The sequence below is a fragment of the Grammomys surdaster genome, unplaced genomic scaffold, assembly GCF_004785775.1.
Source record: "Grammomys surdaster isolate TR1022 unplaced genomic scaffold, NIH_TR_1.0 125889, whole genome shotgun sequence".
Classification (NCBI taxonomy): Eukaryota; Metazoa; Chordata; class Mammalia; order Rodentia; family Muridae; genus Grammomys; species Grammomys surdaster.
Window position 1 is genome coordinate 1623467 of NW_021620714.1, and position 24066 is coordinate 1647532.

Here is a 24066-nt window from a genome sequence, read left to right on the forward strand (position 1 = left end):
ATCCACCTTCTACCATGACAATAAATGCCTTAAAACCATAGACTGCCTCTTTTCATCGGGATCCACTATGGGAGCGATGGAGAAGACCTTCACCTATAGAGCCACTGTCTAATCTCCCATAGAAGACCTCTCTGCACTCCCAGCCATGGCCAGCACCAAGCTCAAGCCTGTCGGCCCTGGGCTAGATCCAGCCCATGGGCCCCCACTCTGTTCTCAGCTCTTCTGCGGCTCCCAGTGGTGCCTGGGTGTCTGAGAGCCTGAGAATCAGATGGCCCCAGCCTCGTCACAGGCCCCAGGACCCCCGAGCCAGCTCTGGCTGTCCCAACCATCCCTGGAGTGGTCTCCCATGGCTTCCCTACAGCCCAACACCTGCCCTCCCGGTGACAACGTTAGGTAAACAAGGTCAAAACTTCCTATGTCCTGCCTCCGCTGAGCCCTGTGGCAGAGCAGATGTGGCACTCCATAACCCTACATGCATCCACTGGTACTGTGTCCTTATCTCAACCTTTAAGTCTTTTGCCATAGGTACCATCTTCAAGGTCTCCAGGGATGTCCAGCATGGCCCAATACCTTCTTTTTACATGTATTTTATTCAAGTATCTGTGTGAGCATGTGGTACATGCACATGAGGGTGTCTGCAGAGGCTAGACGAGGGTATCTCAATACCCTGGAGCTGGAGTTAAGGGTGGCTTGGTGGGCTTGGGTGCTGGGTACATTGTAAGTGTTCTTTAACCAACCACTGAGCCATCTCCAGCTGCCCAATGCCTTTTTTTCTTATTCTTCCCTCTTGATGACATATTTCAGCACCAACTCAGAGGACAGCGCAAGCTTACTCCCCCTCTTTCTTCCTCCCTAGCCCATTGTTCCTAGGCCAATCCATTGTCCCAGTTTTGTCCACTTCCAAATCCCGTCATAGCACATGTGGCTTTTTAAGCCCACATGCTATTTCTATGCTAGACTGACCACACTGCTGACCACACTGGGCTCAGATGGCTTCTGTTCCAGAGACCATGCCACCAAAAATGCTTAGCTGCCCGCTGGAAGAGTCTGTCATCCCCTCCCCAGTCTGGTCCAGTCCAGTTGTTGAGACGGGTTACCAGGAGACTACAAAGGACTGTAGCAGGGTGAGTGGAGCAACATTACATGAAAGAAAGGGCAGAGTTAACACAGGCACATGCTGCATGTGTGGGCTACAGCAGATGCCTGACCTACAGCAGTTAAATCCAATTCACAAACCACTGTGCCCAGAGGGCAAAATAAGCAGCCTATTCAGGGATAGCCCAATTCCCGACACTTGGGCCAGAACAAAATATCTCCTGGGGACATTAAGGATCACAATATTGGTTTTAAGTGATGTAATATTTCAATCTAATGTGCTAATTTTGAGAATTGAAATGCCAGTATTTTTGTGAATTACTGTTACTGAAAAAAAAAAAGACATGTGAATCATTTATGACTTGAGCCATAGTCAGGGAGTTGATAATGCATGAAACTTTTGACTAGAACAAAGGCCTACTGTTTTAGAAAACGTTTCCCACTGCTACAAACCTCAAGAGAAGGGAGACTGCCCTCAACTCCGTCCCCTTAGCAAACAAAATGAACGGCTATTGAGAGTGAGCAGCAGCGAGGGAAATGTGCTGCAGAGTAGCCCTGTGCCTTCTAGAACAGGGCACTCAGAGCTGCGGATGGGGCGGGGTTTGGGGGGTGAGCTCAAAGATGGGTGTTTGCTCTCTCTGTACTGTTCTTTCTGCTCTTTTGGAGAGTTGGATAAAATGGTTAGGGTAAGCCTGGCAACCTGAGCTCAATCTCCAGGACATACATGGTGGAGGAAGGAGAGAACTGATTCCTGTAGGTTATCCTCTGACCTCCACATGCACACACACAAAATAAGTAAATAAGCTCCCTTTGCCAATGATGGATCCCAAAGGTATAACTCAGTAGAGCATTTGTCTGAAAGACATGAGACTCTGGGTCCAATGCTCAGTACTGGAAACAAACGCACGAGATGCAGTCAAGTGAAGCCTGGCACCCTCCCTACTGCCTACCCAAGTGTGTGTGGACCACCCAGCTCTCAGAGTAGCTGCTAGGGCTCACACTGAGAACTCAGTGGTACCTTGCCCGCTTGCTTTAAGATTACCCTGCTTTAGGGACTACAGAGATAAATAGCACTGGCTGTTCCTCTGGAGGACCTGAGTTCAATACCCAGCACCCATTCACCATCCAGTTCACAACCATTTGTAACTCCAGTTCCAGGGATCTGACACCCTCTTTCCAGATTCTGCAGGCACCAGGCATACACTTGGTGCATAAACATGTATGTAACAGAACTCATACAAGAAATATTTTTAAAGAATTACTCTGCTTTAAAAGCTAAACCATGCCATATACTGTAGCTCACATCCATAATCTCAGCACATGGGAGGCCGAGACAGGAAGACCGTCAAGAGTTCCTGTTTCAACGCCAGAAAAAGATGAAATAAAATCATTGTCAGATAATCGTCTGATAATTTTCATAAAGCATTCTACTTTACTCATTTTACTAGCAGAGTATCTGTTCAAACTGTTTATAATAAAGGTGCAATTATGCTAATCTGCACATTTTGTATAAAAATGTAGCAAGCAGTTTGACTACTTTTCATTTTTCCTGAATGAAGTCTGGAGTAAGACTTGCTTCCTGCCGTTAGACAGACAACAGACGGGGGTGGAGCATGGAAGAGCTCTCAGAGCCCTTCCTACCCACAAGCCCCCTCTCTCACCGATCTTCATCTGGAAGTTGTTGAAGGAGTGCTCGTTGATGTACTTCATCTGATCCATCAGCCTCATGGCGAAGTCCGCGAGAGCCTTGATGTGGGTCTTGCCGGCCTTGTCGTAGGTGGAGTCATTGAGACCAGAGGCAGCCATGTAGGTGCTACCTATGGTCTTGATCTTTTCCAGCTGCCTGAACCGATCCTCACTGATGATCTAGAGAGAAGGGGTTCAGACCAAAGTCACCACGCAGCTAGGTCACTGAAGTTCACGGGACGGATGGGAAGGTGGAAGGAGGCACAGAAGCCTGGTTTTGGGAGTCCCTGCCTCACACAGCTGGGGCATCAGTTTACAGTGAGGTGCTCAAGGCTTTGTGGCAAAACTGGGCCTCCACCACACCACTCCATTAGGTAGGGCCCATGACCTACCCGCTTCTCCTTACACCCAGAGCCCTGGAGGACAAGGTCACCAATCACTGCCAGGTCTCATGCCCTTTACAAGGGAGTCTCACGTTCCTCCACCGATGAACTCTCCCCAGCCTTATCTAGCAAGTCACCTTTTTTTCTATCCTGGGGCTTCTGGAAGGCTCACAGATACCTTCACCCAATTCTAGTCATTTGGATCCTCTAGGGCAGCAGAACTTCAAGTACTGTATATACATCCCTCTGGATTGTACCCCACTCCTGATATGATGAAGCCTTCCCTGTTGGCCTGCACACACTGGGTACTCAGCAAGGGTTTAAGGAATACTTGAAACAATGTCTTATTTTCCTGCCTGCCTTCTTTCTTTGCCCAGGCTCTCCCCGCTCTCAAAGCCCTTGACAGACAATGGGCCATCTCTGCCTTGGGGCCACACAGTGGCTCAAGTTCATAGAGTGGGCAGAACCGCCAGCTCCTCAGGCAGGACACTTAAGGTATGAGGCCTTAGTAATCTCATTGTAATTGGTGCCAAGAGCTATGATGGCACCTGGGAGATAGCCAGGCTCCTGCCATCAGAGCCTCTGGCAGATGGAGAAGGGGGACAGGAGGGACATGTAGGGGCCCCAGGAGCACCTCATCAAAGTCGGCAATGATCTCATTGAGCAGCCGTAGGCACTCGACGCCCTCATTGTTGGCCTCTAGCTCCACATAGAATTCGGAGAAGTTGGCAATGGAGGCAAACATGACAGCCACACACTCGCAGGATTGGTAGTACAGCTCATCATTGCGCCGTTCACGGGCCAGGAAGTGGGCAGCCACGTCCTTGGGCAGAATGTTGTGCAGCAGGCGCCGGTTGTAGGCCTGCAGCTCCTCCATCTCCTCCTTCTCTTCTGTGGCCTGGGGACAGAAGACCCAGTGAGAGGACACCAAATGCCCCTGAACACTGCCAACTAGTGCCAGCTGCCTCCCCTCACAGCTGCCTGCTTCCACATGTTCTCCAAACAGCATGCCTGACCATGAGAAGAAACAGGAGTAGGCGACAATCCCTGGCAAACAACACACAAGGAGGAGGGGAGCAAAGAGGGAGCACAGGTCTCCCCTAGATGAACTGGCAGTGGAGAAGAGAAGTGACCCAAATCCACACCCCAAACAGCCTCCACCACGCCCTAACTCTGCATTTTCTCTAGATTAGGAAATGCAATCAGAAAAACAGCTTGCCAGAACAACTCTACCGGACTGGTCCCTCAGGAACTTGGCCCAGGTCCTGCCATGTCTGCTTCCCATCAGAGGAGACTTGTTTTGGAGCTAGCCAAGGCTAGCAGTAATGATGCCAGGGACAGGGTGGAGAGGGCATGTCACCTCATTGAGTTTGGTTCCCCAGTTTGGGTCCTGGGTCTGCAGATGGAGTTTGTGGCCCCTTAACTTCCAGTGCTAAGCTCTCGAATGAGGTAATGGTGGGCCACATGAGGCTGAAGCAGAGAGGTGGTTATGCACGAGGTGTGGGAGGAGCCACTTGACCAGAGTGGCATCTATAGATTACAGAGTGGAGTCAGCTGGATCCTCCTTGGCTCTTGATGGCAGACAAAATCGTCCCCTTCTTGGGAGTGGCTATGTGGGCTGGCAGGCAGAGAAAGTATCGCTAGCAGGGATGTTTAAAAGACCCAGCCAGCGTCTCTGTCCAAGGGAAGGAGCTAGCAGACCTTCCCAAGGCAGAGGGGATGGAGAGTCCCAAGGCAAAAGGCCTGGGAACACCAGGGGAGAGGATCTCACCTCCACAGCTGGGTGACTCTCAGAACCACTGGAGTTGTGGTTGGGAGGACTCAGGTTACACTGAGACCTAGGGACCTCTGCACACCTCCATCCTCCTCCTGCCACCTGAGCAGCCAGCTAAGTCCAACGGTGTGTACCAGTTTCCTGCCTAGCCTTCAGCCTGGTGACTGAGATAGGAACTTTGACTATGTCTCTCCTTGTGAACAGAGCCACCTACACCTGCCTCCGAGCCTGTTCTCAGCACACACCCTCCCCCCCTTCCCAGGGCTGCAAAGGCAAAGGGCAGTGAAAGGGTGAGGAGTGGCAATTATTCCTTCCAAGGCTTGCGTACATGTTGCTATTGTTATTTGCTGGCTCTTGTCCTACCAGCTCCCCAAAGGCCCAGAAGAACAGGAGACAGAAAGACCTGCCAGCATCATAAGCCTGCTGGTCAGCTTCAGGGGAAAGAAGAGGACATAGGCTGGGGACAAGGACAAGTCACTCTACTCACACAAGCAGGGTACACTAGAGTCAATGTCCAGCCCATATCCCTCAGAACAAAGTGACCACTCTGTGGAGGGTGGAGAGAGCTAATTACAAGGGAACAGAGGGACGGAAGGGAAGGACAGAAAAGGGATCTTGAGGGGGAGGGGGGCTATTACTACCAAGCTCACCAGTCACTAAGAAAGATAAGATGAGGTGGGTTTCTGGCTGCCAGGGTAGTACTGCCAAGCGCAGAGTCAAGAGGCTTGGAAGAAGCCAGAGGCATTAGATCAAAGGGAAGGTTCTGGAAGGAGCTCACAATTTAAAAGTTGTAAACAACTGAAGTGGTGTAGACACATCGGTATGTATGCATGCAGAGGTTCACTCTGTGTGCATATCCACTGATACACGTTTCCTAGCTGTATCCACAGAGGACTGGGTGAGCCCCTGAGTGCTCAGATCTCAGTTTCTAAACACGATTCTCCACTTAGGGAGACCCAGAGGTCCTTGATCCTTGAAGGAGTCAGAGTCCTGGCCTAAAGCCAGGAAAGTACCTGAAAAGCTATGTACCATTTTGCTGTGTGTGAAGTGCTCAGAGAATGGTGGGGATGGATTCGATGTCAGCCGCCAGCTTGACAAAACGTGTGTGAGCCAAACCTACAGCGATGTGAGCATGAAAATAAATAGCAAGGGCCATTTTATCATAATCCATGGGCTTCAGGACTGTGAATGGGTGACAGTATAGAAGAATAAACAGATTGGTGTCCAGGGACCGCTCCTTGCAGTATAATAACACCTGAAAAGAAGGCTGGACAGACAGGGGACATCACAGCTGACATTTCTCTTTGGCAGGTGGGGGCAGTTTGAGAACATATCCTGTTATGTAGCCATGGCTGGCTTGGTACTTGTTATATAGACTAGGATGGCCTCAAACCCGCAGCAACCCTCCTGTTTCTGCCTCCCAAGTACTGGGATTGTAGGCATGTGCCATCATGCCAAGCTACTGATTGGCATCGTTATGTGAGCAGACACAGGAAAGAATCGGTGGACGCAGGGGCCAGAAATCAGTGGATGCAGGGTTTTATAAGGACCAGAACACTGTTGTAGCATCTTATTGAAAGGCATACATAGGGGAGAAGCTTGGTCAAGGGCAATCCCTGCAAGTGATCAGGGTCAACACCACGGTGGGATGAGGGCGGGAGGGAGGCAGGGCTGCCCTCATGACATGCCCAGCTCCTCTCCCAGGGCTCCTGCAGAATGCATGGCCCATGTCTGCACAAGAACATGGACCAACAAGATCTTTACAACTAGTTAAGACTCTAAGATGAGGAAAGCCAGAGTGCCATGGTGAGCTCTGGTAGGGAGGGTACAGGAGGCACTGCAGGGCTTTGCTTGAAAGGCAGACATTGGAGTATCCAAAGCCTGCGTGCCAGAAAGCGTACATCGGATGGGCATAAAACCCAAGTGTGTGTTGGGGGGAGAATGGGACCTCTGGGTCTCATCATGTAGTTCTTGCAGCTCTTCTGTAGGCTGAAGATTGATTTTTTTAAACTTGCCCAGGGCTGGGGAGAGAGCTCAGTCCTAAAGTGCTTACCTCATAGCAACCACAAGGACTTGAGTTCAATCCCCAGAGCCCAGGTTTTTGTTGTTGTTTGGTTTATTGGTTGTTTTTAAAGCCAAGCATGGAGGGGTTAGCTTTTAATCCTAGCACCTGAAAAGTGAAGGAAAGTGGATCTTTGGGGCTCACTGGTCCTCATGCACTCACAGATACTTATGCACCCGCATACATACACACATCACACACACACACACACACACACACACACACACACACACACACACACTCACCCCACACAAACCAAAAAAAAAAAACAAAAACCAAAAACCCTAAAAACATGGAAGGGACACTATGGCTGTGGCAAGGAGGATTTCCAAGGCAAAGATAGTCTGCTGTTCCTGTGCTCAGGTGGGACAGAGTGGAAGGGCCCTGTGGTGACAGTGAAGGAATAGGAGCTTGAAATGGCTTGAGTTTATGCAGGGCCTCAGGCCAAAGGAACAGAAGCTTTGTCCTTGTCCCCAACACAGTCCTTCCTGTTACCACAGAAAGACAAGGATTGCCACTCAGTCTGGGAGGGTCAGGCCTGCTGGAGCTGGGAGGCCTCAGCTCCCATAGGAACATGACTTCCCACCCTTTCTAAATCCCAGGCTTTCACCCTGGCTGGAGTTGAGACTACTCAGCAGAGGCTAGCAGCAGGCTAGCAGCAGGCTAGCTCTTCTTTGAGCCTTTATGACACAGCCAGGGTACACAGTGGCAACCATCTTGGGAGAAGCACCCTGGGGACCCATAAGACAGAGGTGGAACTGTGAGCAGAGTAGAAGGACATGGTCCATCTAGGTCCCACAGAGTCAGGTCTAACCTAGGGACTTCCTCAAAGAAGAAGGATGACAGGTAGTCAGCTCACTGACAGCTAGGACTTCAGGAGGGGGATTCCCCAGGGAAAGCAGACAGCAATGCTCCTGGGTCTCCTAACCTCAGGGCACCTCCACCAAGGACCTGACAGCCAGATCCCATGGAGCACACCCTTCAGAAAGATCACACAGATGGCCACCTGCATGCAGCATCCAACCAAAAGCAGGGGCTCCAGCCAGAAATCTTGAGTCTTGACATTAAGAAGTCTAAGGAAGAAGTGGTCTGCTATGGTCTGAAAATAGGAGAGAAGCCAGGAGAGACCAGGAGGCTGAACTTGAACTTAAGCCACAGAAGAGGCCAGAATCAAAAGTCTAGGCAGCCAGCCTGGAAGCCAGCTTTCTTCAGTAGGTTTTTTTGGGTGCTTCCTCCTGGCACTGGGCAACAGTCAGATAAGATGAGACCCAAACCAGGACACCCAAAGGTCTAGTAAGTCCTGTGAGGTTTGCTGCTTTCCCTGCAGCTCTAGTCCAGGGCCACCCACCTGCAGTTTCCAGAGGAAGTCAAGGCGAGCCGTGGACTCCACCTGCTGGGCATGCAGATACAGAGCCAGCACGAAGACAGAGATGATGATGGGTGTCACCACCTTCAGCGCCACCTTGGTCGCATGCTCAGGGCTGTCAGTGAGAGGCAAGCAGATCTGAGCTCTCCCTGGCACTCGGTGGGCTCCAAAGACTCCAGGCTTTCTTCCTCCCACCTCCTCCTGTGCAAGCTGCTTGGGCACTTCCTTTGGAAGCCTCCCAGCAGTGGGGACAGTGGTTTTCCTACCCTTGTGTCTTACATTCTTGTCATTGAGTGAGCCCATCTGGTCACCTTAGGTTGTGAACTCAGCTCTCCTATAGGGCAGCAGCCTAATGACCTTGTCTCTGGGTACTGCTAAAATGGGGTGATGCCCCATTGCCAGACACTGGGAAAGTGACAGTTGCTATCAGTTTGTTCTCTGAGGCACCTGGCATACAGGAGGCCTCCCCACATGGAGGCTGTTACTGTACAGTCATTCCTGTTAATCAGATACATGCTCATTCCAAACCTGCTCCTTGTACAGCACAAAGCCCAAGCCCTGGATGCTGGGACTGACTCCTGGCCCACCTTCCTCCAGGGCTAGCCTCAGAGCCTATGATTGGCCTGTACTTGAACGGAAGCAGGCTCCATCCTTATTTCTGTATCTAAAGGATGGAGCTCAGGGCTTGGAAAGAGTGGAGGCCGAATGAGGGTAATCTTAGGCCCGATGACACTGCCATGGAGCCTTCAGATCGCCCTCAAGTATGGAAGTCAAAACAGTCTAGGGACGGTCTGACTACAACCCATGCTGCCCCTGGAGGGAAGGCCTCCTCAACTGTTCCTGCCACCCTCACTTCACCTTGTCACAAGGCCCCTCCTACCTGGGAAGAGTAGCTGCCCATGTATTTTATTTGCCAAGGGGAAGATGGGGCCCCATCACAGAAGGGTCTACTCACCACTGGGAGGTCCCGTTGTTGCTGAAGTCTCTGTGAAGAAAAGTTGGGGAGACTGCTCAGCCTGCAGGTACCCCAGACTCTCAGCCATGGCTGTGTCCCCAAAGCTCTGTTCTCCTGCCTAGCTACTGCTGCCCAGCCTTCGTCATGCAAGGGCACCGTGAGCAGTAAGGCTTGTGGAAGGTGCACCCCAGCCAGCATCTGGTCACGCTGACCAAGGCTGCTCAGTTCTTAGCCCCATCTGCTCCTCCCATACCCATCTGTCCACCTGTGCATCTCTGCCCTGTGCTGCAGTCCTCGAGGGGTGGGGGAGAGCCCTGCAGCTGTGCCATCCCAGATGTGGCCTTGAAATGAGGGGAGAGCAAGTTAAAAGAGACTGTGCAAGTAAATATACTATAAATATATTGGGGAAAAGGTAAAATAGTTGCATAGTAATTAATGATTTATGTTCTGTAGATCATATTTTGAATATAGTGGCTATACACAGTTGTTATTAAAATTATAATTGCACCTTTGGTCTGAGGTGTTGCTCTGTAGTACAGAACTTGTCTAGTATAAACAGGTTTCAATCTCCAGCACCATAATAAAAAAAAATCTACTATACTTTTTTTTGCCTTTTAAATTACAGCTACTGAAAAAATTTGAAATTATGCATATGGCTTGCATTATTTATCTACTACATAGTACTGCTGGACTCAAACCAGGGTCTCTCGACACAAAGGCCTTCTCTGCCTGCCTCCACTGTCAATAGTGGGAGAGAAGAGGCTCAAAGGGGGAGAGGAGGGAAAGAAAAAGCAGCCAAGAGGTTGGCTCCCAGGCAGGTGGAAGCAGAAGGATTAGGAGTTCAAAGCCAGCTTCGAGTGTCTATTCCTGATGGCAGTGCCTTCCTGTCACCTGCCCACACCACCACACCACTGAATTCTTGTTTGAATCTGACGTCCAGCCTTAACTTTCTCAAGTGTTGTCCTGTCTCAAGAATTGCCTGCTCTCCTCTGACTGTCCTTGCCTGGTTCTGGATCTGCTCATAATAGGCCCCCAGTAAATGTATGAACGCCTGAGTAGGTGAACTGAAGAGGAACTAGAGAATCCTTGCCTTCCTCAGCCCCCAAGCCTAAGGTGAGCACTGACCAGACCAGCCGACAAGACACAGAAAGGCACTGGGGCCTGGTCACCTGTAGTATCCCCAACATGGGAAGGGAAGAAAGGAAGACATGAGACCCTATGGCCCTGCGTGCTCTGCTCCAGTAAGCAAGCCTAGGGAGATGGGAGACATTTTCCTTGTAGGTTCTCTGTGCTGCCAGGACCCAGGCTCCTGCCACACCCGCCACTCTGGATTTTTCCCAGACCCCGAAGGGGAGCAAAGAAGGTGCTGCATACATGGCATTGGCGGTGACCAGAAGGTCAGCGTTGTCAAAGAGTGTGACGCCGGGCACCTCTACAATGAACACGTAGATGAACTCAATGGCCAGCATGAGCACCAGCTTCCCAATGCAGCTGATCTGCAGGAACACGGAGCAGGCCAGCAGGCTGAGCAGCACGCTGTAGGTGAAGTACTGCAGAGAGAGGCGGCCATGTCAGAGTCCAGCTCTGCCCTTGCCCTTCCTGGCCCCTCCCTCACCTGACCTATGGGTGGGACCCGGGGTGGGAGAGCACAGTTTGGGAGTGTTCCTGCTGAAGGGAGCCAGCCAGGAGGTGAGAAGACATGGCAGCAGCCTGGCTAGGAAGCTGCTGGAGATGGACTCCAGGTCGAAGTGGAACCTGGAAGGTGATGCAGACCCTGGCCAGAGCTCTGAGCTCAGGCTGACCCGACTCATCCTCTCTAGGCCTCAGTTTCCCCATCAGCAAAGCTTGCAATCATAGATGTCCATCCATAGATGCTGATGGGGCTATGCCTGGCACCAACGGTAACTGCAGGGAACAAAGGCCCTAGCCTGAGCTGCATCTCTGACACTGATGGTTCTAAAACCTGAGAGTGTTTTCAGAACCCACCCAGCTGGGGGCACACCTGAACTAGCCCACCTAACTGATGTGGCAATGAGTGCTACCTTTCCTCTGTGACTATTCACACTCGTGACTGCAGACACAGCACTGTGTTACCAGAATAATCTGCCCAGACTGCTCTAGGGAACGTTTGAGAAAACCTCCTCCTAAAGTCTGAAAGCTCCTGCAGTCCAAACACATTGGTTGTAAGTCAGGTTTCCCAGGATAGACCCCCAGGGTCCTGTCCTATGACCTTGGAGAAGTCTCTTCCGATCTCTGTGCCTCTGTCCTCTGCTGACCAAGGGACTGGACCAGCTGATCTTCTGTCTTTCATCTCCTGCTGCTAATTCCAGATGTTAACATCTGTTCTCTGTTCTTTCCCTTCAACACCATTATTTCTCAGTTTTCTCCACTCTCACTGTTTCCACAATGTCTCTGCCTCTGGGCTGCAGCCAGATGTTAGTGACTAGCAGTGGGCAGTCCCCGGCTTTGAAAAGACAACTGAGGTACTGTAAAGGAGGTCCCTGGTGATAAGATGGTTCTGGAGCAGTCTAAAGTCACCACCTGTAGCTAAGAGAGGAGAAGGTGGGAGACCATTCCCAGATAATCTAGTATCAGAGTCCCAGCTACCCATCTTGCGGAGGGAAGGCCTCTAGCAGCCAGTACCTGATTTAAGTACTGCCTAAACCTCAGCTACATTGTGAACACTGCCTTTGTCAGACGGAGGCTGCTTGAGTGTGGTAGGGGCTGGGAGAAGGTTTCTCTATGGCTACAATGTTGCTGGGCTGCCCAGAGCTGTGGGGCAGAGTGAGGAGGGGCAGGATGTCTGTCTGCCTCTGCTGCCGTCCCCACATCCTGTCCCCATCTCTCAAACCTCTGGGAAGTTGCAGTTGGGCCGGGGGCTGCCACAGAAGCCTTGCTCGTCGCCCAGGCTGTAGTTGAAGGCTGATTCCATCACATGGCATGCGTTGACCTGGTTCACCGTGATGTTGTGCTCCTCCGCCAGACAGCCCACCAGGTTCTTAGAGTTGCACATGAACTAGGGTAGGGAAGAGGGTACCGAGGCTGCTCATCCCACAGGATGGTGGGTGGGTCCAGACCACCCTGTCTCAGGACCAGCACTGTACACACACCAGGAACAAAAGAGGTGCCTGGAGGGAAGGCTTTGCTCTGGCTACAGGGATGGCACATCCATGCACCTTCTAAAGGCAGGGCCGTTTTATTCTGTGTTGGAGACATCCCGTGCTCCTTCTAGATTGAAAACAAGGAACTTAAAAGCCTGTGAGAAATGCTAATGAAAATCAAATTAGACCCCAGCCTGAGGTGGGACATGAACTTCCAGGAAGATGCTCCCCTGCTATGCTTGTCAGCCATGGGGCCCCACTGGTTTGAACCCATAGAGCTAGGAGGCACTGAGAGGCTATGGAGAGACCCACCATGTTGACAAAAGCCGAGAGGAACACCAGGGTGATGGTGAACACCCCGACCAGGGTGCTGTTCTTTTTGGATCGCACTATCTTCCTGGAGAGAGTCTGCAGGGGAGTGGGGAAGAGCTAGGGCAGGAAGGGAGGAAGAGACAAAGCAGAAATCAGTTAGAACCCCTCAGATAGCCATGGAGCTCAGAGGACACACCCTGTCCCTGGAATAGCTCCCCAGACTTTCCTGAACCCCTGAAGGACTGTGTAGCTCCATGTTCATTCCACTGCCCTCTGCTTCAGATCTCCAGAGCCTCAGCACTGGCCGGAGGTACGCTCAATAGAGCCCAGCACACAGGTGACTGAGGCAGGATGAAGGATGCTATCCTGACCAGAGAGGAAATGGCAGAGGAAAAGCCTATCACCTGTGGTGGGAGCCTGGGCCTTGGGAGGAGCAGTGGATGGCTGAGGGGCCATGGGGGTGTTGAGAGGCTCAAGACCCTCCTGAGAAAGGGAAGGGGATTCAGAGAGGCTCTGCAGAAGGGCAGAGGGGTGTGGAAACAGGAGGGAGGGAGGCCTGAAGAGGGCGCTAGACAAGCATCTTCTTCAGCATGAAGGTCCCAAGGAGTTGACATTTGGCTCACCCTGTTCCTCCAATATTGTCCCCAGTAAGATGAGCCACATATCTGCTCCAAGACCCTCTGTACTATTAGTGGTTAAATGACAGCCTGCTAAGCCCGTCCTGTCATCACATCTGACACACTTGACCTGTGTCATACGTAGACCACACACTCCTCATCTGCCCTACAACCTAGGCTCACAAAGATGTCAAAGTAAAGCAGGTGACCTGGGCTTCTCTAGCTTTGCTACCTCAGCTACTACTGGTGAGGCTTGTCTGCTGCCAGGAGTGCAAGTGACCTTGGAAAACTCCAAGGACAGAGGGTGGGGCATGGAAGGGCATAGGAAAGGAGGCAGGAGGTGGGGGCTTGAGGGTATGGGAAAGGAAAGGAGGCAGGAAGCTTGTTCCCTGAGTTTGTCTGTGCTGTGTGACTCTGAGCAAGCTACACTCCTTCTCTGAAGGCTGTCTGTCTGTCTGTCTGTCTGTTTTGTTTGTCCATCTTTTGGTTAAGGGAAGTAGGCAAAGGCCTCTATCCATCCACAGCAACCCACAAGCCCTCAGCATCCCTGGACATGTCAACAGAGTGTGCCAGGCCACAGGGTCTGTTACCTAGTACTGAGTGCTGACAGTTGACATCAGAAGCTACCTACCCCATACCCTACAAAAGAAAAAGAAAGAAACTAACTTGGTAACTTGAGCTCCAGGGAATCCATTGCCCGCTCCTGGCCTCTGAAGGGCATTCACATTCATATGCATGGGGGCAGGCCACATGCCTGTCCATTTAAAAGGCAAGCCCTGCCCCCAAGAACATAGTCTCCTTTGAGACTTAGAAAAAAATAAGAGTATTTTTTTTAAAGAGTATACCTTTAAGAGTATTTTAGCTGTGGTGTGCTTTTAAAAAATTATTGTGACTTTTTTTTTAAGGCAAGTTATCACTTCATAGCTCAGACTAGTCTTGAACTCTATCCTCCTGCTGCAGTCTCCCAGGTGCTGGGATGACAGACCTGTGCCAGAATGCTCAGTCTATTGTAATGTTTTATTATTGTTGTAGTGAAAATACAACGCATTTTGCCATCTTAATGTGGCATTTATTACAGTCACAACATTGGGTAGCCATTATTGCTACCATTTCCAAAACTCTTTCATCGCTTCACATGGAAACACTACCCACTGAGCACTGATTCCCCACTCGGCCACCTCTAATCTACTTTCTGTTTTGTGAATTTGTCAATCACAGATAACTCCATATTTGAAATCATACAGTATGTGAACGGGGTCACCTGGCTTCTCTCACTTAGCACTGTCTCCAAGGCTCAGTCACACTGCAGCATGTGACAGGACATGGCTCTTCCATGCGCTCAAACACTAGTCTATCATGGTCACGTGCCAGAATTATGCCTTGTCATCTGATGATGGACACTGAGTTGCTTTCACTTTTAGTTATTGGGACAATTTGGTGCCTTATTGTTATAGCCATGGATAAAGACAGTGAGCTGTCTACTAGGACCAAACAGGCTGAGAGGCCTTGACAACTACAACAGCCAAAGCAGAAATTGACTGAACTGAGAGCAGTAGGGTCACAGCCTTGAGGAAAGAGGGCCAGCGCCCACCCTTCAATATAGTGAGACATGCCCAAGAGAAAACCAAGATAAAACAGAACAGAAAGTCAGGCTCTTCGGTGTCCAGTGCGTGGCCATTCTAAAACTCTGTGCCTCGATGGAGCCGTATCTCTTATCTGCGTGCTCTAGACTTGTCTCTGGTCTCAGACAATATCCCTTTTCCACACACAGTCTCTACTGAACGCTCACTGACCGATCCTCTGTCTCCCGCTCTGGCTAGCAGCCCTCTTGTCCCATCTGATGCCGAAGCAGCAATGACAATCTTGTTACAAAGATTAACAAGGGCTTAATGAGGCAGCCAATAGGAACAGCCTGGTCTCCAGTTGGGCTTGTCATCAGTGCCAGTTGTGGACCAGTACCGTGTACTCCCATGTCCATTCCCTGGGCCAAGTGTGATGCTCAGGTGTCAGCAATGGCCTCGGCCACTGGGAGGAAGCCCTCTGGGTGGCATGTGATGGAGACTCACCTTCACACAGGCGTAGATCACAGACACAAACACCACCAAGGCCAGCAGCAGGAAACACGACAGGTAGAAGCTCAGCATGAACAGGGAGCTGGGGGTGGAGGAGAGAGAAAGGGTGAGAAGGAACTGCAATCTCCTGGTAGGAAGCCCAAGCCCCACTGTGTCCCAGGAGCCTGCTTGCCCAGCATTCGGGGCCCAGATCCCAGGGCCGCACGACTGCTTCCTGATGAAGAGCTCTTGCCTCAAGGGCCCATGCAGGACTGTGGTGCAATGCAGTCCGCTCCTGCTCATCCCACCCTCAGGCCACCGTCATGAGGGACGTCATGGGTAGGCCAGCTACCCACAGGGAGCCAATGGAGAACTAAAGAACACTGGATCAACAGTTTGCCTCTTAGCTATTCACAGAAGGATACAGTGTAGGAGGAGGGCACCTCAGATAGGCTTAGAAGGCTGAGCCACGTGGAATGATGGGTCCAGAGCAAACCCTGGCTATAAACTAGGAAGGCATTTGGGAATAGTTTTAGAAATTTGATATGGACTGGGTACTAAGGAGAGACGTTAGTTTTATTTGATATGTAAGCTACTATGCTTAAAGAGGAAGACATGCTTAAAATAGATGTCTATCGCTTATGTGGGAGAAATGTCCGTAAGATCATTTTTAAAAATCGGAAAGAGCAAATGAAAAAGATACTGGAAAATAGTAACAACTTTTCTGCGTTAGGGGTGGGAGTTGACTTCCATGTGCTCGAGTGGTTTCATAGTAAAGAATTAAGATGTACACATATAAACACACCCATCATGAACACCCACATATGCACGCATACATAGGACAATACACGTCTCTCCCAGGTGCGACTCCTGTGGATGGCTGTCATTTAAACCTCACTTCAAAAGCTCTCTGCCTGCCTCTCAGTGGTTCTTAGTGACATGATCAATTCTCCCCAGAGCTTGGGTGTGCCTCCTTGTGAAAAGCCTTCCTGAAACCCCTCCTCTGAAATACTCTCAGAAACTTAAAAAACAAACAAACCTTTACCTTTTGAAGATATGTGTGTGTGTGTGTGTGTGTACATACGAATGTATGTGTGTGTACATATGTGTGTGTGTATGTTTTTTTGTTTTGTTTTGTTTTTTTGCAAGAGACAAAGGTCACCTGGAAGCCAGAGTGTCAGGTGCTCTGTGTGACTCAGCCAGGTATACAGGAAGTGACAAATAGAAAGGGGTCTCTTGTGCAACTGAGAAGTACCCAGTGAGGTCTCCACCTAGGTGTGAGCACTTACCTCCCCAGCCCAGGGGCAGAACCCCTGATTTCCTAGACCCACAGAGGAAACTAAGAAACCAGCCTCCCAGCCTGAGCAGGCTAGCAGACTGCCTCCTCTGTTCCCGCCCCACTCTGGGGATCCTGCAGACAGAAGGAGCAGCAGGAGCAGGAAAGCTTACTTACTGGGGCACAATGGTGATCTGGACAAAGCAGATGAAGAGGAAAACAAGCGAGGCGCAGGCCACATAGGCACCAAATCGGTCATCCACCTGCTTGGAGTACTGAGAGGAGACGCGCACTGTGAGCTCTACCGGACCCGCCCATAGCCTGCGACAGTCCAGCCAATTCCAGTCACCCATCGCCCAAGATACCCTCCCTCCATGACACATGGAGACCAGAGCTGGGCTTACACAGAGGACAGCCAGTGTAGATGCCTATATGGTGGAGTCTATGTGACAGTGATCAAGAGACTTAGGATTGCTGATGAGACACTTTATGCCAGCTGGCCCATGGTTGACATATTTCATAATGGTCACAGCAGCAGACCATCTCACAGGGCACCTGAGTGGGCACAGGGCACTCGAGTGGGCCCCAGACTGCTCTGGTTTCTTCTTCTAGGAAGTACTCACTCTCTTGGGAAGCTCCTACTTACTCAAGGTCCCAAGTCCCAGTCTGGCCTCCACCCTTGACACTAGCCACACAAATGCTAACAGGCTCACCTCAAAAGGAGACACACCCATCAGGACTACTTTCCATAGATTTGCTTTGCTAATTAGGCCTGCCTCACCTAATGCCAGTGATCTGGAGACATAGTGACACATAGGACAAAGGGAAGTGTCTGGTGGCTTTGTCACCACTTCACTGGATGGCTGGATAGGCTCTTCAATCACAATCTAAGGTGAGGCATGGAGCTTCTGTGGCCCTTCCAAAGCAGCACCTGGAGGTCCTGATGGGCCCCAGGAGACTGCATGGCTCAATGGTCATAGCAATTATTACCATTTCCAATAAATCCCTGGGTGGTAGACACCGCTGTATGCGTCAGATAGAGGCAGAACTCAGCTGTTCCTCACGCTAATCCTGATGCTGGTACGCTAAGTATCTCCAGATAAGGAAACTGAGGCACAGCAACGATGAAATGTATTCCTTCCAACCATGGAAATCTCCCCAGAACCCATCTCCTGGGGTTCTGGTGCGGCATCACAGATTAAGACACTGGCGCTGGAGGAGAGAGGAAGTCCTGTGGGCTGCTCCCTATGCCCTGCCTTGGTACTGCCGGGGACCCTCTCTCCTGATGGCATACCTTCTTCTCTAAGTCAGGCTCCCTGAAGGTCAGGAGGAACTTTCGGACGTGTTCAGATCGCAGTCTGTCGATGCTCCTGGCATCGATGGCCCGACCCAGAAACTCGTCCACTTCGTCTTCAGGGTTTGCACTCTCCTGGGCGTTCCTGGAAAGCCAGGGGCAGACATAGGCAAGCTGACAGTCAGGGACACTGTCACATGGATTGCTCTGCATGGCTATCTAGACTGGCCAGAGACACGTGCAGACCCCAGAGGAAGGGGCAGCAGGGACTGAGACCAGGCTGTGTCTTTAACAACTAACTGCACATGACAGGAAGGTCCCTGAAGCCCAGAGGACCCTGCTGCCAATGTAGATTATTATTGAAGATGATGTTGTTATTCCAACTGATAAGCCTCATTCTTTACTCTCTAGCTGTCTCCCCTTCCTGGAGCTAAGGCTAGGACTGGTGGGTGGGACCCCTCCCACAGGGACTGTGGTCCCTCTGCCACTTGATCCAGGAGTAGGACTCTCTTGGGAAACACGCTTATGGTACTGAATTTAAGAATCTAATTTCTCAAGGTAGAACCTGTTCTTTGAGTACAGTTTCTGGCACTCAAGTAAGAACTGGGAAGCGCAAGAGGGGGAAGAGAATGTTCCTTCCAGATACTGGGTACATTCAGGCCCTGCTACCAGGGAGCAAAGTCTGTTTCCTCCTGGGCTGCTGCTCCAGACACTGCTGAATGGCTGTCACGTGAATGAGCCAAGGGGGTAGGAGGAAAAAAATGGGCACACTACTCACTTGTCCTTGGGGTCCTCAAAGCCCTAAAAGAGACGGAAAGAGAAACAGAGGAACGTGAGACCAGCAAGCAAGGAGCACACACAAGCCTGGGCGGCCACGGAGTCAACCAAGGTGGCTGCATGTCATGGCTTTCTGCCATTGTTCATTTCGATAAACAGAGGCACAGCTCCCTCCTCCCTTCCCTTGGTGAACATAGCGGGGGTTCTTCTGATGGCACAGGCTAGATGCCAGGGGCATGGATCTTAGTCTCTCTACTGGCATCCTTTATCTCCCCACTGTGACTCCTCATATTTCTTGGACCTTCCCTCTTTCCTCTTGGGCCTTGGCTTGAAGAGAAATTGCTGAGATGCTCAGAACATTACATGTGTCCACATTTGCCAACCCATGCACACACACACTGATCACATAAAACCTCCAGGAAACCAGAAGCCTTCCACCCAAAACAGCTCTGGTTACCTACAACCACTTAAGTGGTATCTTGGAACCAATGTGTTCTTGCAAGGCTAGTGCTGACTGGATTTAGGAGGTAAGGAGCCCATAACTACCTGTAGGGTCCTAGTACCTTTCTGTGGTACAAGTCTGCAAGCCCAGGGAGAGGGTTAGACCCTCACAGACAGATGTCAACCACACAGCCCGATTTAGAGGAAATCACTAAAAAGATAAACTCTCAGGGTCTGACCACTATGGCAGGACTAGGGGTAGGAGGTCCCGGTGATAGGAGGCAGTGAAGGTGACAGGCAGACAGCCCTAGACCTGCAGGTGAAGCACATACTGCCAGACCAAACACAGAGGAGCACCTCACGGGGAGCACTAGTTAGCAAATGGGGAGCTTGGCAAGTGCTGAGTGAAGCAGAAGTTCAAACAGATCCATGATCCACTCCATTATGAGAACATGGCTTAACAGCTCCCAAAAAGGACTTCCTCATGAGCCAGGGCTGGGAGATGCTGAATAGACATGGTGGTCCCATGCCATGGAAGGTTCCTAGGACTGCAGCAGCCTCTGGGGGGGCAAAGGGAGTTCCCTGCTATCACTCTAAGTTGCACCCAGGTGCCTATACCCAGTCTAGGATGGCCTGCCAATCAGTCAGTTGCCTGCCCAGACCAGCCAGATCCTTCTCCTCATCCCCTGAGAATCATCCTACCCCCTCTTTAGACTGTAGGTCCTCCCTATCTCATGCCTGTCTCCCAGCTGTGGAAGTGGGTGTCACACAGCTGAGAGTCTTGTCTGGGGTCAGGCCCAATGCCTGTGCTCCCGTGACCTCAATGAGTTCAGCCAGAGCAGAGACGGATAGGCAAGCTGTCTACAAGACGCTGCTGTGAGACTTCAGATCACCGAGTTCCATCCCGTAAGCCAGCAACAAGCAGACTACACAACTGGGAACAGTGGTACTGTACATATGGAAGCCCATCTCTACAGGTCAAAAATACCCTGGCGTGCCTTTCTCCTAGCCTCTGTGGAGGACACACTTTCTCTTTTGAGAAGAGAGCTGGATTGAACCTCAGCACCTGGGGGCTGCCACGTTGGCATAGGCGGTGCAGGATCCACTGAAGGTGCTGTGCACTGACAACAGGGTAGAAGGCATCGTTAGCAATCAAACATCTCAGCATGGCCATTAAGAACAGGCTAGAACTGGGCTGTGGCTCAGGACTGGACACAGAACCATAGACGTTCCATCTCTACCACTTCGATCCACCAAGCATGCATGTGCAGCCATCCACCCACCCACCCATCTGTGCACCTAAACCTCTGTCTAGTGAACTGGGCACACTCCACTCTCCAAGCTCACCAGAAGACAGCATCGCTCCATCTTGCTAGGCCTGCTGGTCCCAGCAGGGCAAGCAGTGTCCTTGTCTTAATCACACAAGCTCAGTCCACACACTTCTCCCTGTCAGCCGTTTATTGATACACAACCTTAAAGCCTTGGCAAGGTGTGCATTCAAGCACAGAAGCCCAGCTCAGCACAGTGTTTGGAAAGCCGAGGAAAAGCTCGATAAACATTCCAAAGAACAAAACTGCTGACTGCAGATTAGTAGCTTTCTACCTGCTGTTACTGCTTCATTGAATCCAAACCATCCATCTTCAGTGGGCTAGTTTGGGGTTTGTGTATTTTTCAATGCTGTTTTGGGGGTTTTGGTTTTGAACTCACCCATGTGCCAGAGCAGGTAAAAGTGCTCTTTTCACATCTTCCCCAAAGATTTCTGGAAAGTTTAATGCCAAAGCCAACAGCTGCCAGGACAGCTGCTGGAACTGTCTCCACCCCAGCCCAGACTCCCCACAGGACCCACTGGCTGGTGAAAACAGGCTTTGATGCCACTGTCCTCAGGGAACACTGTGCCCAGTCAGCATGGGCACCTTGTTCTACTCAAGCTGCTTCCCCTGCTGTGTGAAACAATTAACACCCAGGAGCCTTCCCTGCAGAGCAGCCTCCTCTGGAGACATTCCTTCCCCTTGCAGCCCCTCCTGCTAATTCTTCCAGAGCACCTTGTCCTACAGTGATGAATGTGCTGGCCTAAGAACTGCTCACAGCCCAGACTGCCTAGGAAAAAACTGAGGTGGCAGGTTATTCTGAATGTCACTGAAAAATCACCTCCAGGACACCAGAGACTGTGGATTCCCACCAGGCTACTCTCCTGCCTGCTAGCTGTCACCTTCTTCCTCTGTTATCTCTTCCTACTCCAGATTCCCCTCCATCCTTCTGTCCTTCCCCTACCCTACCCTAAAACACACACACACCACCACCACCACCAACAAACAAACAAACAAACAAATAAACAGACAGACAAACTCCCCAAAGCTTTACTCATATGGACTCAGAATCAGAGTCTATGGGAGATTACTGGAGCAAGGCAACAACAGGAGGGGTGGACACCCGATCTTGGCTTTGTGGAAGCACTTGGAGGCCCCCCGCAGGTCATGTTGGTATAGACAGGTCTGTGGATATTCAGGTTCTAAGCCTTGGACAAGACCAGGCCTCTCCTGACTTCTCTCTTGTAATTACAGTGTACAGGTTTAGAATGGAGGTCTGGACTCTCATTTTTCTTGCTGTACATGTTAGTCCGCAACCTGTCCCTTCTTTCAGGCCACTGGCTCTTGTCTGTCTCATACCCTTGGTTCTGTCTGTACCTACACTGATCAGTACACCTGGATCACTATTGCCAGCAGCTGCCCCAGCTAACTCACAGTGACTACAGCCCCGCCCTTAGCCTTGAGCCTCACTATCCCTCCCTCCTGACCTGAGCAGTGTCCCCAGGAGTGGGGGCTGAGGTCTGGGCAGAAAGTAGCAGTATTGCCATTGTCACTTGGCTTCTGGTCATCCCTAATTGTTCTCTATGAACCAGCACCATATCCTAAATTATATTTGGGGTTAGCTAGGGGTATGTGTCCCCCAAGGAGACAAGGTGCCCTGAGTGGCTATATGACCTATGGCCTTAAAAGATTGGAATTTGTGGGGACAGGGTATGTCTCAGCACAAAAGCAATGAGGCCCTCACCAGGCACTTGCCAAAAAGCATTGAGATGGTTTCTGGGCAGCTCCTGGAATAAGGAACATGCTTCCAATTGTTTGGGGAATGCATATTCCCCAAGGGCTGGAAGAGGCTGGAGGCCAGTGCCACCCAGCTCCATGGCATCTCAGCAGTCAGAACTGAGGCTGCTGGAGGGCCTAGCGGCATGCTGAGTCTGAGCAGCCTAAACCAGCGAGCTCTTCCAGGAAGGGAAGGGCACTATTGCTATGTCCCCAAGCCATATAGGATAGCTGGACTTGTGGAACCGATCTGGTCCAGGGTTGGATATTTCATATTCCAGCCTAAAGTCAGAGTGACCCCTAATTCCTTCCCTTCTAGATTCCCCAGCAGGCTCGGGGACAGCCTGCATCCCCCACCCCAGGAGCATCCTGCTACCAGAAACTCACCATCCTCTTCATCTCCTTGGACACCTGGTTGCCACCCAAGTGGTTGTAGAAGGGGCGCTCGGCTCCCCAGTGAGGCGGGTTGTGTCCGATGGAGTTGGTTCTCTGGCGGTTCATCTTGGCAATCATGGCCTTCTCTTCTTTCTGAAGAGCAACAGAGACACCTCAGTGAGCATAACCTCACTCCTCTCAGGAACAAGAATCTGGCCAAGCAGGGTGAGAAAGAGCTGTCTTTGCACAGCCCTGAAACCTGCATCCCCAAAGTCTGGGGTGCTTAGCACAGATAATTGTAAGAGCTGGTCTCATGAGAAAGAAATAGGTGTGGGAGACACCTGTGGCTTACAAGAAGTGATCCCTACAAGTCTGAGCATAAGATTCTATCCTGGAACTTTTTTCTTTTTCTTTTTTTTTCTTTTTCTTTTCTTTTTCTTTTTCTTTTTCTTTTTTTTTTGGTTTTTCGAGACAGGGTTTCTCTGTGTAGTCCTGGCTGTCCTGGAACTCACTCTGTAGACCAGGCTGGCCTCGAACTCAGAAATCCGCCTGCCTCTGCCTCCCAAGTGCTGGATTAAAGGCGTGCGCCACCACCGCCCGGCTTCCTGGAACTTTTCAACCCCAATATCCCGACCTTCTCCCCCCCCCCCCCCCCCCCATTGAAGGCTGAGCTCCTGAAGTCCTAACAGATGGGCTACAGTCTGCATCCTGCAGCCTGCCCTCCCTCTAACGGCAGGGGAGAGGTAGTCCACGGGAGGGTTCATCTTCCTTTCTAGTCTCCCAGGTAGCCAGGCCAGCTTCTACCATGGGCTCCATCCCTGGCAGGTTCTGCTCACTGGAATATGAGCTTCTGCATCTATTAGGGCTCTGCTTATAGCTTCCTGAATGGGTAGAACCTGGGCTGAAGGCATCCGGAGGCTGATGGAGGGAGAAGGGCCCTAGACTTCCAGTATTTACTTCTAGGATCTATCAGTAGAATAGCCTCTGCTGCTCTAAAAGCAGCTCTCAGACACCTGCCATGGAGTTAGGAAAAAGTCAGGGACAAGCAGAGCTGTAGGTATACAGAGACTCAGCCAGCTACCCGTGGGCAAACACTCCTTAAGCATCTGTCTGTCTTTCTGTCATTCTAAACGGGCATCAGAGGTAGATGCTGGATGTAGAGTTTAGGGGGACACTTCTGGTCACACTTCCAGGGTCTGGGCTGTCACCCCATTAGTCTGCGTCTCCTTCATGCTTTCTGTACTAGCTGTCAACTGGAGGAGCCAAGACCCAGAGGGCTCAGGGCAGGAAGGCGGGATGAAGGCTAGCCTATGCCACAGGGACTGGGAGGAGGGACAATGGAAGGGCTGAGAGGACCTCAGTTCATTCACACTCTGGTGGTGAACAAGCATGTGTTTAGGAGATAGCCCTAAAGTGCG

At 51.0% G+C, this 24066-nt stretch overlaps 1 protein-coding gene across 1 annotated transcript in view; it reads right to left on the bottom strand.

Annotated features, from left to right (window-relative positions):
- Adcy5 (adenylate cyclase 5) overlaps positions 1-24066 on the bottom strand; it is a 141431-nt gene that overhangs the window by 2412 nt on the left and 114953 nt on the right. Inside the window, exons 8-19 of the mRNA XM_028752212.1 lie at positions 22661-22801; positions 18751-18773; positions 17973-18117; positions 16856-16953; positions 15418-15505; positions 12735-12851; positions 12173-12337; positions 10696-10871; positions 9322-9351; positions 8349-8481; positions 3799-4062; positions 2757-2961 (exon numbers count right to left, since the gene is read on the bottom strand). Coding sequence (XP_028608045.1) covers positions 2757-2961; positions 3799-4062; positions 8349-8481; positions 9322-9351; positions 10696-10871; positions 12173-12337; positions 12735-12851; positions 15418-15505; positions 16856-16953; positions 17973-18117; positions 18751-18773; positions 22661-22801 — 1585 coding nt within the window. The remainder of the gene's footprint in view (positions 1-2756; positions 2962-3798; positions 4063-8348; positions 8482-9321; positions 9352-10695; positions 10872-12172; positions 12338-12734; positions 12852-15417; positions 15506-16855; positions 16954-17972; positions 18118-18750; positions 18774-22660; positions 22802-24066) is intronic.